The sequence below is a fragment of the Sorex araneus genome, chromosome 2, assembly GCF_027595985.1.
Source record: "Sorex araneus isolate mSorAra2 chromosome 2, mSorAra2.pri, whole genome shotgun sequence".
In the NCBI taxonomy this organism is placed as follows: Eukaryota; Metazoa; Chordata; class Mammalia; order Eulipotyphla; family Soricidae; genus Sorex; species Sorex araneus.
Genome location: NC_073303.1, coordinates 181,264,202 through 181,278,927, shown reverse-complemented (window position 1 = coordinate 181,278,927; position 14,726 = coordinate 181,264,202). Strand labels below are relative to the sequence as shown.

The 14,726-nt window shown below is 37.2% G+C and overlaps 1 protein-coding gene across 4 annotated transcripts in view; it reads right to left on the bottom strand.

Moving 5' to 3' along the window:
• Positions 1-14,726, bottom strand: part of USP25 (ubiquitin specific peptidase 25) — a 156,156-nt gene that overhangs the window by 73,311 nt on the left and 68,119 nt on the right. For all 4 annotated transcript variants that reach the window (XM_055125484.1, XM_055125485.1, XM_055125486.1 and 1 more), the window contains 2 exons: positions 10,359-10,496; positions 7,608-7,684 (listed from right to left, as the gene is read on the bottom strand). In XM_055125484.1, the coding sequence (XP_054981459.1) occupies positions 7,608-7,684; positions 10,359-10,496 (215 nt within the window). The remainder of the gene's footprint in view (positions 1-7,607; positions 7,685-10,358; positions 10,497-14,726) is intronic.

Genomic DNA, 14,726 nt, shown 5'->3' with positions numbered 1-14,726 from the left:
CGTTTCCATTCTGAATCTACGTCCGTACAATACATGCTTATTTGGACTTGTTGGTAGAGAGGAAAATCCACTAACTCAGTATATATTTCACAAGTATTAGCAAGACACTTCTCATATGTGAGAAAACTGCACACCATCCAAAATTAATCATACCAGGGAAAAGGCAAAACACTAGCTTTTAGCCAGAGTAGCTGAAGAGTGATTTTATCCTTTGTGATGTTTTATGTAGGTGATTTTTTTTTTAATGTTTTGAGCTCTATGGACTCAAGACTAAGCTTGGATTTTTTTAAAAACTAAGCTGCATCCATGTAGCATACAAAGTTTTTGTTTATGGGTTTATAAATCAATAGTGTTTTTTTTTTTTAAAGAAAGGGTAAATGCATTACAAGTATTATTTAATACTTGTAATAAAAAGCTAGTGGGAAATATTTCCTTAAGTGCTTACAGCACAAGATACAGAATTTGAAAAGTTCTCTTGGTTTCCATTTTCACAGATATGTGGGTAAGATATACCTACCCACTAAACTTTTTATGGAAATTGTTAATCGTAATAAAATATATAAAATTTACCATTTCCCATTTTAAAGTGTATGGTTTGGTAAATTCCAATCTCAGTAAACAACTACACATTTTTCTGGCAACTGTCATTCTACTTTTTTGCTTTTTGACTATCATAATCCTTGAAAACTCGTACATGTGGACAGACAATATTGTTTGTCTTTATGTGACTGGCTTATTTCACTTTAGAGAATGTGCTTAAGATTTATTCATGTTGGAATATACCTCATAATTTCCTTTTTAATAATAAATAATACCCACTGTAGGCATATATCTCATTTTGTTTATCCACTTAGGGATATTTGTATTACTTCCATATTCTGACAACTGTGAATAATAATCAATAGGTATGGGTATACAAATAGTTCTTTGAGATCCTGCTATTCTTTATAGATGTATCACCAGCAGTGAAATCGTGGATCATTCAGTTATGATTCAACTTTATTGAGGAAGAACTGACACACAAACACACACGCACACTACCTCATAAATGGATTTCTTCAATGGAATGGTAATTCTATTTTTTTAACACTATTTTTTTTTTTTTTTTGCTTTTTCGGTCATACCTACTGATGCACAGGGGTTATTCCTGGCTCTGCACTCAGTAATTATTTACCCCTATTCTTTTTAACCTTTTCAGGAGAAACCATTCTATTTTTTATAGGGGTTAGATCATATTTTACAGATAATAGAAAGGTTACAGTTTCTTTGCATTCTAGTCAACACTTGTCTCTCTCCTTTCTCTCTCTCTGTCTCTCTCTCTGCAACCCTCCTCAAAGTAAGATATTTCCACTCATTTTGACAATAAGCAGAACACAAGATTCACGTTGTCCAACACTATGATTGCAAGTAATGCACTTCTGTCCAACAATATGAGCGGAGGTGATGTGGACAGATACCTTGAGTGACAAGATATTTTCACTGCCTTGGAGACTCATGAGGTCCATGGCATCATAAAACCTGCTCTCTGTCTGACAAAAGGAAATATGAGCAAAGCTCTGTGCTTGCACAAACTGGGCACATCTAGGTATATAATAGAAGTCCCTCAAGTGTGGGAGTTGTTCTCACAGGTTTACTAGCCCACTCCAATGTACCACTATTTTAAAGAAAATAGAACTATAACTAGCTTATGTCACTGGCTCAAACTAACACATCTATTTTGGGAGAGGCTGAGAGTTGTGAGTTGTGGTATATCCAAGAACATCCAGTGGAGTTCAGGGACCGTTCTGGGGACTGAACCAGGGTTAGCTGCATACAAGGAAAGTGCTTATATCCCACATACTATCTCTATGACCTACACATTCACACTATTACAGCGTTATGCAGAAAAGTGAACTTAAATATGACTCTAATATTAAATCCATGAATCCATCCCCACTATACTCAGGGAATTTTACTTCTGGGGGAACTGTATCTTTTTTAATTATATGATCTTAGTTTTTAATAATATGATCATTAAAACGACTTGAGAATAACAATTTAAAAACTCCCTTGATGTGAAAACTATTCTGATATAAATATTAGTACAAATCTCCACTGCTAAGGTCTCATGTTTCGTAGCTTCTCTGCTTTCTTTCCTACCCATATTCCAAGAGAAAGGCAATGGCATACACAACTGGCAACTGTGCTGAAAATGTGCACTACTCAATTCATTCTGAACTCTCTTTTCAAAACTTCTACCTGAATTTGATTTGCTTTCCACTGACATGTGGTAAGCACTGACCTTCTGAAAGGAGCCAGAACTCTTCTACAAACTAATTCTTCACTGCAACCTTTCAGAGGTTCATACATTTAAAGCTATGAAATTTAGTAACACAGACTGTGACCAAATCAGCAGAATATGAAAAATACAAGTGAGGAATAATGAAAGACATGAAATGTCTACAGCAGAAATGCGAGGCAGGAAAACAAGCTTAACTGGTACTAATATCAAAGGTTGAAAGAAATCACCAAAGAATATATGCATCAGGAAAATATTTAAATCTTGGGGAAGATTAATAGAAAAAAGCATTTAAGGGTCTAGAGCAGCTAATAAAGTAAGGCAGATTTCAGTCAGTACTTCCCAGTCTTTAAAATGTCACTGGCATACAAATAATATAAACTCTGACATATAAAGATCAGTTTTCCATAATCATAGAAATAGGGTCATATTTCCACATTCCTATAGGGATATAGCGATACATTCCATAGCCATAATTTGGCCTGCTGTGGCTTATCCGCTAGGAAGCTGTTCTAGAAAAGCAGAGCATATTGGTTCAAACAAGTTTTAGCTCCAAAATGAGAAACAAACTAAAGTTTACAGATGTATCGACAAGAAGAATTTATTTCAAATAAGACTTAAGACTTCAGAGAGTATGGGCAAATTTCTAGCTTAGTTTGAAAACAATTTTACAACAGGGAGAGAACTTATTACCATCAGAAACAAAACAGAGACCAAAGAAAACAGACAAAGATATAAAGGGTAACACAAGATGTCCGAAGTCCAAAATAGAATTCCTTTCAGAAAGAATGAGGCTTCAGGGACCCTCTGCGCCTAAAGACTTTGATTCCAGAGATCTAACACATTCGGGCATCCAGCGCAGCATCTAATAGCAATGCACTGGGACTGCGAACTGGGCTACAACTCTGTGCTGCCAGGGGTGGATTTTTTCCTCCCCATCCTGTCTTCCTGTACGGAAAACGGCGGGTTGGAGGCACCCACGTGGCAGGCGCCATCTTCTAAGACTCCAAACCCAGAGGTATTCGGTTTTTACACTTGGGGCTCCCAGGGACTCATGGAAAGGGGGCGTAACCGGCACGCCCTCGGCCCAGATAAATCCGGAGCCACTGAGCATGAAGCAGACCCTCTGCGCCTAAAGACTTTGATTCCAGAGACTTCTTACAGCAATGCACTGGGACTGTGAGCTGGGCTATGCAATTTCTGGCAGAATTTTCCCTGGACTTTATACAGAAATCCAAAACCGCGTCCACGCGACTTAACATTTATAATTGTCAGCAATGTGAAACGGTTCCTTTTGAACAGGTCTGACTTGGGGGGGAAACTCCAAATAATAACAGTAAGTTTTTGTTGAAATATTGAAGGTTATTAATGTAACAGCCACCTCTCTGGACTGTGAACTAAGCAAAAGCCCCACGCTGCCGACGCGGCGTGGCGTACACCATACTATGAGGCGTGGGAAAGGGGATGAGGGGAAAAAAAAAAAGGGAAAAGGAAAAAGGAAAAAAAAAAGAGAGTTATGTACTTGTAGCAGTGGGGCTACATCTACATATTTCTTCATTTCCAGCAATGGAAAACTAATTATCAAATGCTTCCTTGGTAGTAGGTCTGTCTCTCTTGGGTGGAAACTCCAACAACTATAGTGAGTTTTGTGTTGAATTATGGAATGTAATCAAGGTAAAGAGAAAATGGAGTGAAATTCATTAGTTATACAGTAGGGGGTAGGGGGTGGGGGCGGGGGGTATACTGGGGTTTTTGGTGGTGGAATATGGGCACTGGTGAAGGGATGGGTGTTTGAATATTATATAACAGACATAAACCTGAGAACTTTGTAACTTTCCACATGGTGATTTAATAAAAAGTTTAAAAAAAAAAAAGAATGAGGCTTCAGTTAACCTAGGTGACATCTTTCTACGGCTACAGATAAAAAGCAATTAAGGAATTACATATTGAAGATAAATATATTTTTTAATTTTTGTAGAAAAATTGAACAAATGAGGGAACAAAAAAACTTCATGAATTTCAGGGTAAAACATTTGACTTACTACAATAACTTAAAGAGTAGGAATACAGACATCTACAGTCTGAGAAACATTGCCCCCCAGGAGTGATTACTGAGAGTAGAGATGGAGGAAGCCCTGAGTCCCACTAGGCTGTAGGCCAAAAGCAAAGTAAATAAATAAAATTAATTCATACATGGGTTGCCTGTGGGTCTACTTGGTTAATCATCCTGGTGGAATCCTCCATCTCAGAGAGATAATGGTAGACAGATATGTGTGAATAACAAATAACTTGGGCATACTTCTAATAAGATTATTCTCTCATCGGCTCAGGAAGATGCCTCAAACGTCTGGAGTGCAAGATTGGTAGGCACGGATTTCTCGGAGTTGGGGTGGGCAGCCTCCTCCCACCGCCTTATATTTTGGGAGCCCTGGCAGCTAGACCCACGGACCACCTCCACCGTGTAAGCGCATCTACTGGCCGTATTCCAGAGATGCATAAATCAATCTCGAAAGATATCACCTAGTTAATAAAATTTCTCGGACACTCGTCCTTGGCTGAGCCCTCTGGGGTGACCTCGGGAGAAGGCCGGCTAGCTCCAGCCCTACCAAAGACCCGGAAGCCACTCCCATACCCCAAAATTGCCACCAGGCCTCTGGCCAGACTCTACCGCCCCGGGACTGAGCTTCACAGGCTGCCCAGAGACAAACTCTGGATTCTCTGGAGCAACATCTCCAAACTCTACAACCCTGACATCCCAGTAGTAGCGCACCAGATTGGATGGGTTGTAATACAGAAGCCAATCAATTTTGACTAACATCACCAACACAGAAAGGCTTAACTTTCTACAGCAGCTTAGTAAACTCTCGGATAAAGACTTAATGTCCCCATGGGAGACACAATAGCTTTCACAAACTCACAAATTTTCTTGTATGGAAATATTTTTTAATCACTCTGTTAACCAGCAATATAAAATACATTAACATTTGCTTATAAGGACAGGTTTGAAGGATGGCTGGGGAAATGGAGACAATGGTGGAAGGAAGGTGACAGTGGCAGTGACAGTGGAATACAAATGCCTATAACAAATCATTAAGAACAACTTCTACTACGGTGCTTAAATAACGGGGCGGGGGGTGGGGGGGAAGGAGGTTGGTAGGCCCTGGGCTGCAGGTTTAATCCTTTACACCAAATGGCCTCTCGAGTATCCTCAAGTCCAGCCCTGGTAGCAGCCAGCACCTCTGAGGAGACCCTCTGAAACAATTCTCAAAGATTTTACTCTCATGAGGAGAGGATTAAAAAGTATTAAAAGTATTAAAAACATTAAATGAATAATGTAAGGGGAAACAAGAGACCAGAAAACAAAGACAAAGAGGAAAAGAGAAGATTCTCATCCACAGACTGGGATGGTCCTGAGAGGTAGAAGCTGAGAAATAAGTTAAACTCCTAAGGATTCAGTTAAGCCTGAGCACACACTTGAGTATGTGTGTGTGCAACTGCCACGGAGAGGCATGTTCAAGCCAGATGATGATGCAGCAGGAATAAGCTCAAGCTCTGGAACATTCCAAAAGTTAGAGCATCATCACAGAGAGCAGTGATCTGCACTGAAGTCTGGGCCTTGTCATTCAGAAAGCACCCACAGCAAGTTCAGTTCAGACATTTCCATTCAAGATTTTTCAAAACAATCAAATATCAAAAGAAATGATAAACATGGAGCTAAGAAAAAGTTACATTTCAGAAGCTTATACAATTAGATGCCACTGACATAATGGCATAAAAGTATGTCAACAGTCTGAGCACTCACTGATCGCTGAAAACAGCTGTTTTAAACAGTTTTCAAGTTTGTTTTGCTTCCAAACTTAAAAAGTCATAGCACCGATGGCTCAATAAGAAAAACTGCACAATGAGTTTTGGTGAAGAGGAAATAAGGATGCCAAATGAGAGCTATCTCCATCACAAAATATGTCAAGAAGGAAACAACAACTCTAAATGTAACTTTCTAAGATGGAGAAGTTCAGACAAAATGAAATTCTTTCCACCCATTACTATAAACCTTTCCACACATTACTATAAATCTAGTTCAAAATTACTATCTTGAGTTTTTCCCAAGTTTTTCCCATTTAACTGACAGTCAAATGCAACTCCTTATCCATAATGACAGATATTGTCTGGTAAGATTTCCTTGGCATATCCCATTACCCTAAATTTCTACAGCAATTTACAGTAACAGCTTGATTCTAGATGGCACTAATTCAGGACTATGACAAAAGGACAAAGATTGAGGGTTTGTTTTATGTCCAAACTTAAAAAGTCAAAGACCAATGTAAATCATGAGTGCTGTAATAATGCTCTGAAATATAAAAGTAAAGTAGAATACAACATTTGAAGGATTAAAGGAACTGTATATTCAGAAGAGCACAGCAAATCCCCAATTCTACCAAGGCACCAAATGGCATGCTTATGACTGAGACTGAACAAACTTAAGAGCTTGGGGAATTCTTTTGTGTTAGACTACAAACACAAAAGCAAAATATCTAATTATTTATCTGGACTTTAATTGAAAGGACAAAGGAAGATAAACTGTGATTACTTAAGTTTTCTCTTGGAATTTGGAAACAAAAAAAAATATTTGGAAGCATCTTGGAATATATTTCACTATAATTTAATCTTATTACAGATCATTCTGATATTATATTCATTAAATAATGAAACTAACTATAATTCAAAAGTACAGAAAAAAGAATTTTCAACCTTGAATTTCTGTCTGTATTCAGGTATTAATTCAACTATTAAGTTTTGTGGAATCATATCAGTCTGGTGGAAAATCCTAAGTAAACGGTCTATGAATTTTCAGGAAGACAGAAAGGAACCAATGACTTTATCAGGGGAGTGGTCTCATAGAAAGAAGAACAGGTGTCTATATCCTGAAGTACTTGTGGGTCCTTCTCTAAGCAGGCTAACCACTTTTAAAATTTATACTTGTCTAAATTTAGCCTAAGGGAGTTAAAATAAATATTTACAAAATTTATTGAATAATGAAACTAACTATAAGATGTACTTCAATCCAACTCGTAAGAATACACACAAATAGTCTTTAGCAGAATGAACACCTCTGGCATTAGATCTTATTCTAATCTGGTCTTCAACAGAAAATATCAATCTACCCAGTATGTGTGGACATAAATATAGCTGTATACAATAGAGATAAAAATTGGGTTTCCAACTGTCAATCCCACTTTGCTATTTCTCTGTTGAAACTGGAAAAAGAGGGAAAAAATGAGTATCTTTTTTTAGTCTTAAAACTCATCATGGAATTTCATAGTAAACTTACGTCTCCTCATCAGTTTTCATTTGGAAGGCATCTTCTAACCAATCTAGTAATTTATGTGTAAACTCACTTACATCTTGCTGTGGAAAGAAAAGAAAAATTCATTAATATATGAAGGCCGCTGATAAAAAAATATGAATAAATTGCTAAACTGCAATACAAAACTCACAGTTCTTCACTCAAATATCTGATCCCAAAGGTAGCACATGAAATCTTTCATTATCAAATGCAGGAAATACTTGTAACCTTACCAGAGTATGAAATAGGTATTGAACAAAAATAAGTATTATATTGACAATCACTGATACTGGATTTTATACTTTACAGCAGTATTTCTAAAGTGGGTATTAATGACCCCAGTGAGCAACATACTCTCTCTACAGCTCTACAGAGATTTTTGAAGAGAATTCTTAAACATGGCCAGAGCACCCTATAACAAATTTTTATAAAAATGAACATTATTAAAGGTTTCTCCATTATGTAAGAATTATTATTTTCTTCCTTCAGAATAAAGATGTGTACATTACAGCAATTCATTTTCTAATTCAACTTTTACATAGAACTTTTAAGCTAAACCCGCTTTTCCAGTCAACTTGGATAGGGAAGGTCCACTCAATCCCTTACTCTAGCCGTCCTCACTAACTTTAAAGTGACCCTCCATTCAAAACCAGTACATAAATCTTTTTGTCATCCCTTTCTTCAATCTTAGCTTTGCTGATAGACATAGGTAACGAGAAATGATTGTGTTAAATGATTATTTCAATAATGTTAAGTTATAAAAACTAAGTTTCCGCAAACATAGGGGGAGAAATCAATCAATCCTACTAAGACCACTCAGCAAAACACAAACTAATCAGTGTAAACCATCCAAACAGTCTCAGGTATAAGACAAATTATCAAATAATTTTACAGCACAGATTTTTTGAAGAGCATCTGGGCCAACCTGCTCACCTTTAAAATATGGAAATTAGGCCTGGGAAGCCTAAACAAGCTGCTTTAATGTCAAGTCACTAAAGAAGATCTATCTATTATAAATATCCAAAACATCTACATGACCTGAGAAGTGGTACCACCAAGTTATGTCACCATCTGGAACCTGAAGATGAAACCTAATTTGAAAAAAGGTGTTGCCTTAGAGTAAGAACCTCAGGAAGAGCTCATCCTGGATTAGGGGTGGTCTTAAATCCAATGATGATATTTTAAATAAGAAACTGGTAAGACTCTATGTGATGACACAGGGGATGAAGCTGTACTATTACAAACCCAGGTACACCAGCAACCATAGAAGACTGAAGAGGCAAAAAACAGTTCTCTCAGAGCCACTGGCCACAGCTTAGCTCTGCCAACATCTCTATTTTGAACTTCTAGTCCTTAGAACTATGCCATTTTAAGTTTCTATTGTTTTGATTTAATAATAATGGCTCTCCTAGCAAGTTAACACAATACATTAAGATAACTTTTCATTTTTATATAACAATTCATAGTACAACAATATAGTTGGTAAGAAAAAACTATTTACTACCTATGACAATACCCTTCAGAAGAAGTGAATCCCTATCATTTTGTTTACTAGTTATCAAAGAAATTAACCTCCTTTCATGAATAGGAAAAAACAAATAAATGATTTTTTATTAGTGAATCACCATGAGGTACAGTTACAGACTTACAAACTTTTGTGCTTGTGTTTCATACAATGGACCAGTGCCCATCCCTCCACCAGTGCCCATTTTCCACCACCAATGGTCCCAGCATCCCTCCCCCCACCCCCACCTTGTCCTCCCCAACCCCACCCCACTCCACTTCTGTGACAGGGCATTCCCTTTTGCTCTCTCTCTCCTTTTGGGTGCTGTGGTTTGCAGTAGAAGTATTAAGAGGCCATCATATACAGTCTTTAGTCTACTTTCAGCCTGCATCTCCCATCACGAACAGGCCCTTCTAGCACCCTTCACTTGGTGGTTTCTTCTCTATCTGAGCTGCCTTTTCCCACAGCATGTGAGGCTGGCTTCTAAGCTGTGGAGTAATCCTCCTGGTATTTATCTCTACGGTTCTTGGGTGTCAGTCCCTCATTCTGTTACTTTATATTCCACAAATGAGTGCAATCTTTCTACTCATTCTCTCTTTCTGACTCATTTCACTTAACATGATCTAAATATCCTTCTTAATGTAACTTTTTCTCTTTAGGCCATTAATTCTGTATTGACATTTTCACAAATACTGTTCCCATTATCCTCTTTATTACTTTCATTGTCTTGTTTTCTTTTTAAAATTTCTATGACTTCTCTAAATACACATTTAAAAAAAATATCAGTAAATTTCCAATATTGTATTTTTATTTTGCTTTTTGGGTCACACCCGGCAATGCACAGGGGTTACTCCTGGCTCGTGCACTCAGGAATTAACTTCTGGCGGTGCTTGGGGAACCATATGGGATGCTGGGAATCGAACCTGGGTTGGCCACATGCAAGGCAAACACCCTACCTGCTGTTCTATCGCTCCAAATGTCTTGTTTTTAAGACATAGATTTAAAAGGTACTAAAAAAATAAAAGCAATATAACAAAAGTATTACAGCTCAGAAAAACATTTAATGTTAAAATTATTCCCCATGCAAAAGCAGAGATATTAAAACCATGAATTCTATTATTGACACTGTATTATCACACATTTGAAAAGATTCTTAATTACACATTTGTCAACATTTTTAGGTTTTAATAAAATATAAATGTTTAATAAATAAGCAAAAACAACAAAGCTACCTGCTGGGAATCGTTTGATTTAAAAGCATCCTTAAGAATTTCAACTGCTCTTGATGGATCAACATATTTCCTTTTAGTGCCAACAAGTAGTGCAAATAGATACCGCAGCTCACGCATAAACGGCAAATTCCGATGCTCCTATCAAAAAAAAAAAAGGAAAAAACTAAGATTCACAGAATTAATATTACTAAACAATATTTACTTTTAAATTAATTAGCAAGCTACCTAATATCTAAACTACCTAATATATACGGAGGATAAAGTCCAGCAATCTTATATTTAAACAAGAAAAATGTCTGTGCAATCTAGGGCGCTCAAAGGAACCAAGCATGGAAATACCCAAGGGCCTACACTGACTTCAATTTCAGCCTAAATTCTACATCTTCATAGCAAACCATGTCATTACCAGCCAAGAATATCCTCCTTATTTAAGTTTGTTCATCATAATCCTGTTCATCAGCAAGGCCCAGCTGTTGCCCAAGAGAATAACAACAGCCAACATTCAATGAGTGTTCAGTACCGTGCCCGGCACTATTGAGTACTTCACCTCAATAATCAATTTGAGCAAAGATTCCTCCTACTCTAAGGGTTCCTTGACACTCTCTGTATTGAAATGAGTATTATTTACTTAGCATTGAATCACCAATGACAACTGTCATATGGTTCTAATCATTAACCTAATATTCTTCTGAGAAGCAATTTAATTAGGTCCAAATATTAACTGTGTAGCTCCCAGTGTTCATTTAAAATCTTTTGTTTCTTACCAAGACTGCAACTGTTTCAGAATTAAAAACTCCTCTACCTCTTCCACAAATTTTTGCTATACAAAGTAGGCTTTAAGTTCTTACTGGATAATTACAAAATCCTCCAGAAAAAATAAAAACAATCCAATACAACTGATCTCAAACAATTTAAAGAGGAAAACTGAAAAATGATCTTACTATCTCTAGTGAAAACAACTTAACAAATTGGAAATTACATACCCCAATACCAAGTTTAACAGAGCTGCTTACATATGTATCATTTAAATATCAGTAACATTCCCCATACTTGCATACTGGCACTATCAAAATTGTAGCAAAGGATCTGTGTAGTTAGAATACAGTTGGGACATATGTGGGACTGCTGCCAAAATAATAGCTCCAGAAAATATTGCTGGCTTTAAAAGAAATAATTAAAATGTAAATATATTTTAAACGGGAGTCTAAATATATAGGTAGAGGGGAAAAGTAGATTCCAAATACCTGCCATCTGATAAAAAAAAATGATAATCATTACAGCAGTCACAAGTTACTTTGTTTGACATAAACATGCTTTTATAACTTTTACTTTAGTATAATAAATTCCATCACTGGTAATGGCCAAATTCAAAGGTTTTAAATGACATGAAAAATGAATTCACGTTTCTTCCTCCACCCCCGCAACTGCAATAAGAGTTTCTTCATTTATCACAGCTCTAAGTCAATGTAGTTTTTCAAGTCATTCCCTGACAAGTAGCAAGAAGGAAATAAATGACCTTTGGAACCGAAGTAAAATTCTGAAAAGCCTATTTCAAAAGTAAGATAATATAATGAAACATTTTTACCTCAGACAACTCTTGTGTCTATAAATTGTTCTGAATGCCAAAGGTATCAGTTAATAATTGTAAAGGATAGGGCACGGAGACAGTTCTGAGCACAGGAAGCACATGATTTGCATGGAAATTCTGGGGTGGTTCCAATAACATGGTTCATCAAGCAAGCTCAGGTGTCACCCAAAACAAAAACAAAATGTAGGGCTAGAAAGGCAGTACTGATATTAAGATGACTGCACCGCATGCGGCTGCTCCAGGTTCAAGTTGCTGGCACTACATAGGATCCTCCAAGCTCTGCCAAGGGTCACTCCGAGGACAGAACCAACAAGGATTTGTTAGATCTTTGTTAAATTTGTTACATCTCTCTAACCACTGGAGCTGTGTCTCATAAAAGCCAATTTTTAAAAAATTTTTTATTAGTCATTGTATTACTGTATCACTGTCATCTTATTGTTCATCGATTTGCTCGAGCAGGCATCAGGAACGTCTCCATTCGTCTCAGCCTGTACTAAGGATTGGAGGTTCTTTCAGGGTCAGGGGAATGAGACCTGTTATTGTTACGGTATTTTGGCATATCAAATAAGCTACAGGGAGCTTGCCAGGCTCTTCCGTGTGGGCGGGATAATCTCGGTAGCTTGCCAGGCTCTCCGAGAGGGACAAAGAATGTACATCAGAGAATATAAGCAAGTATATTTTATTAGTCAATTACCAAAAAGCAAAAATTTTTTAAATCATCACATATAAAAATTACCCAAACACCCAAACACTACTATTCTTTATAAAACAGATGTAGCTGTTAAACAATATAACTTATAAAATGTACAATTTATATGGGCTTCCATCTTATATACATCCACTATGAATGGATCATCACAAACAAGATAATGAAACTATCACCCCCCAAGTTTCTTCAATCTGTATTCCCCTCCTTTATCACTCCCAGGTAATCATGGTTTACTTTCTCTTCCATACAAGAAAAATTAATCATATACTGTACAGTCATTTTAATCTGCATTCTAGCATTGACGTAATTACTTTGAGTTTCACCCATGTAACTGTTAATTTTCAAAGCGAGTAGACTCCTATTTATAATGAAAGAAATATATATACAAAGACATTTTTTCTGGCATGCACATGGTGCCTGAGCACGTGCTGCCGGAGCACATGTGTCTCCCGCATCTCTCCTCTTGAGATATGTATTTTCATATCCAGTGCTGGGATGTTACAGGGACTCTCCACACTGAAGAAGCCTGTATCCTTTCGAGTGTATTACATGCCCCCCACCCCCTCTCCCTCTCTACTTCTTTCTCTCCCTCCCTGCCTTCCTCGCTCCTTCCTCAGAACTCTCAAATAAAGCCTGTTTTTACCTGTTATTTTATTTTTTTTTTATAAAAGATTTTTCTTCAATATAACATAAGGCTACTCAGGTTACCCATTTTTTTATTGTGAACTTTAACAAATTGTGGTTTTCATGATTACTTGTTGCTTTTTCATAAAAGAATAGCCCATTACTCTATTACTGTCTATGGAATATATCATGATATCCCCTCTTTCATTCCTTAAATTTATCGAATCAACCAAGTTACAAAATCATTCATGATTGAGTATCAGTCTTACAGTGAGCCAAATTAATCTCTTGACCAGTGACCACTTGCCTCCACCAATGTCCCTAGTTTTCTTCCTGCCTCCTGGCTCCCTCTATGGCAGCAGTTTAGACCTACTTGATACCATTCAGCTGCTTTACTTTATACCATTCACCTCCTCCAGGGTAATCACTTCTCTCTACCAAAGTAGTATTGAATCTTCCCTGATTTCTCTTACTACATTCCAGCAGCAAGCTTCCTGCCGTAGTTATCTGATGCACGAATTCTACTGCTTTTGGGCATATATTATCCCCCTACTACATTTTCTTATATCCTGCATATGAAAGACAGCATTCTATGTCTGGTCTCTCCCTCTAACTTCACTCAGCATGACAGTCTCCACAGATCTATCTCCACCTACCTGTCACCGCAATTATCATGACTTCTATCAACACAGAAGGAAATTGCAGGACTTCATCTTTTCTTACAGCCAAATAGTACTCCACTGTGTATATGCACCACAGTTTCTTTATCCGACTTCTGTTCTAGGGCACTGAGGTTGTTTCCAGATCTTGGCTACTGTGAACAGTGCTGCAATGAACATAAGAGTGCAGATGGCTTTTTGGAATTGTGATTTTGGGGCCTTGGGGTATATTCCAAGGAGTGGATTCCTGGGTCTTAGGAAAGCTGAATTTCTGGTTTGGTTAAGGAGCATCCAGATTGTTTTCCCAAAACGCTGGACATTCCCACTAGCAGTGAATGAGAATCCCTTTTCTTCCATATCCAAGTCAGCATTGGTTGCTGTTGTTCTTTTTGATGTATGCCAGACTCTTGAGTGAAGACATATTTCATTATTGTTTTTGGTTTGCACTTCCCTGACGACGGGTGATGCAGTACATTTTTCATTTGCGTTTTGATCATTTGAAATTCTTTGAGGATGTTTCTGTACATCTCTTCTCCACATTCTTTGGAGGGGTTGGATGTCTTTTCTTACAAAACTCTAATCAGTGCTTTATATATCTTGAATATTAACCTTTATCCAATGAATGGTAAACAAAGTTTCTTCCAGTCTGTAAGGTGCTATCTTTCATTCTATGTTATTCTATACAGCAACCATCTGTCTTCTTTTTGTATTCTTGCTCAGTCTACCCAGAACTTCTCAATTTTTCTTCTTTTTTAAGAAGCAACTTTGATTCCACTAATTTTTCTTGC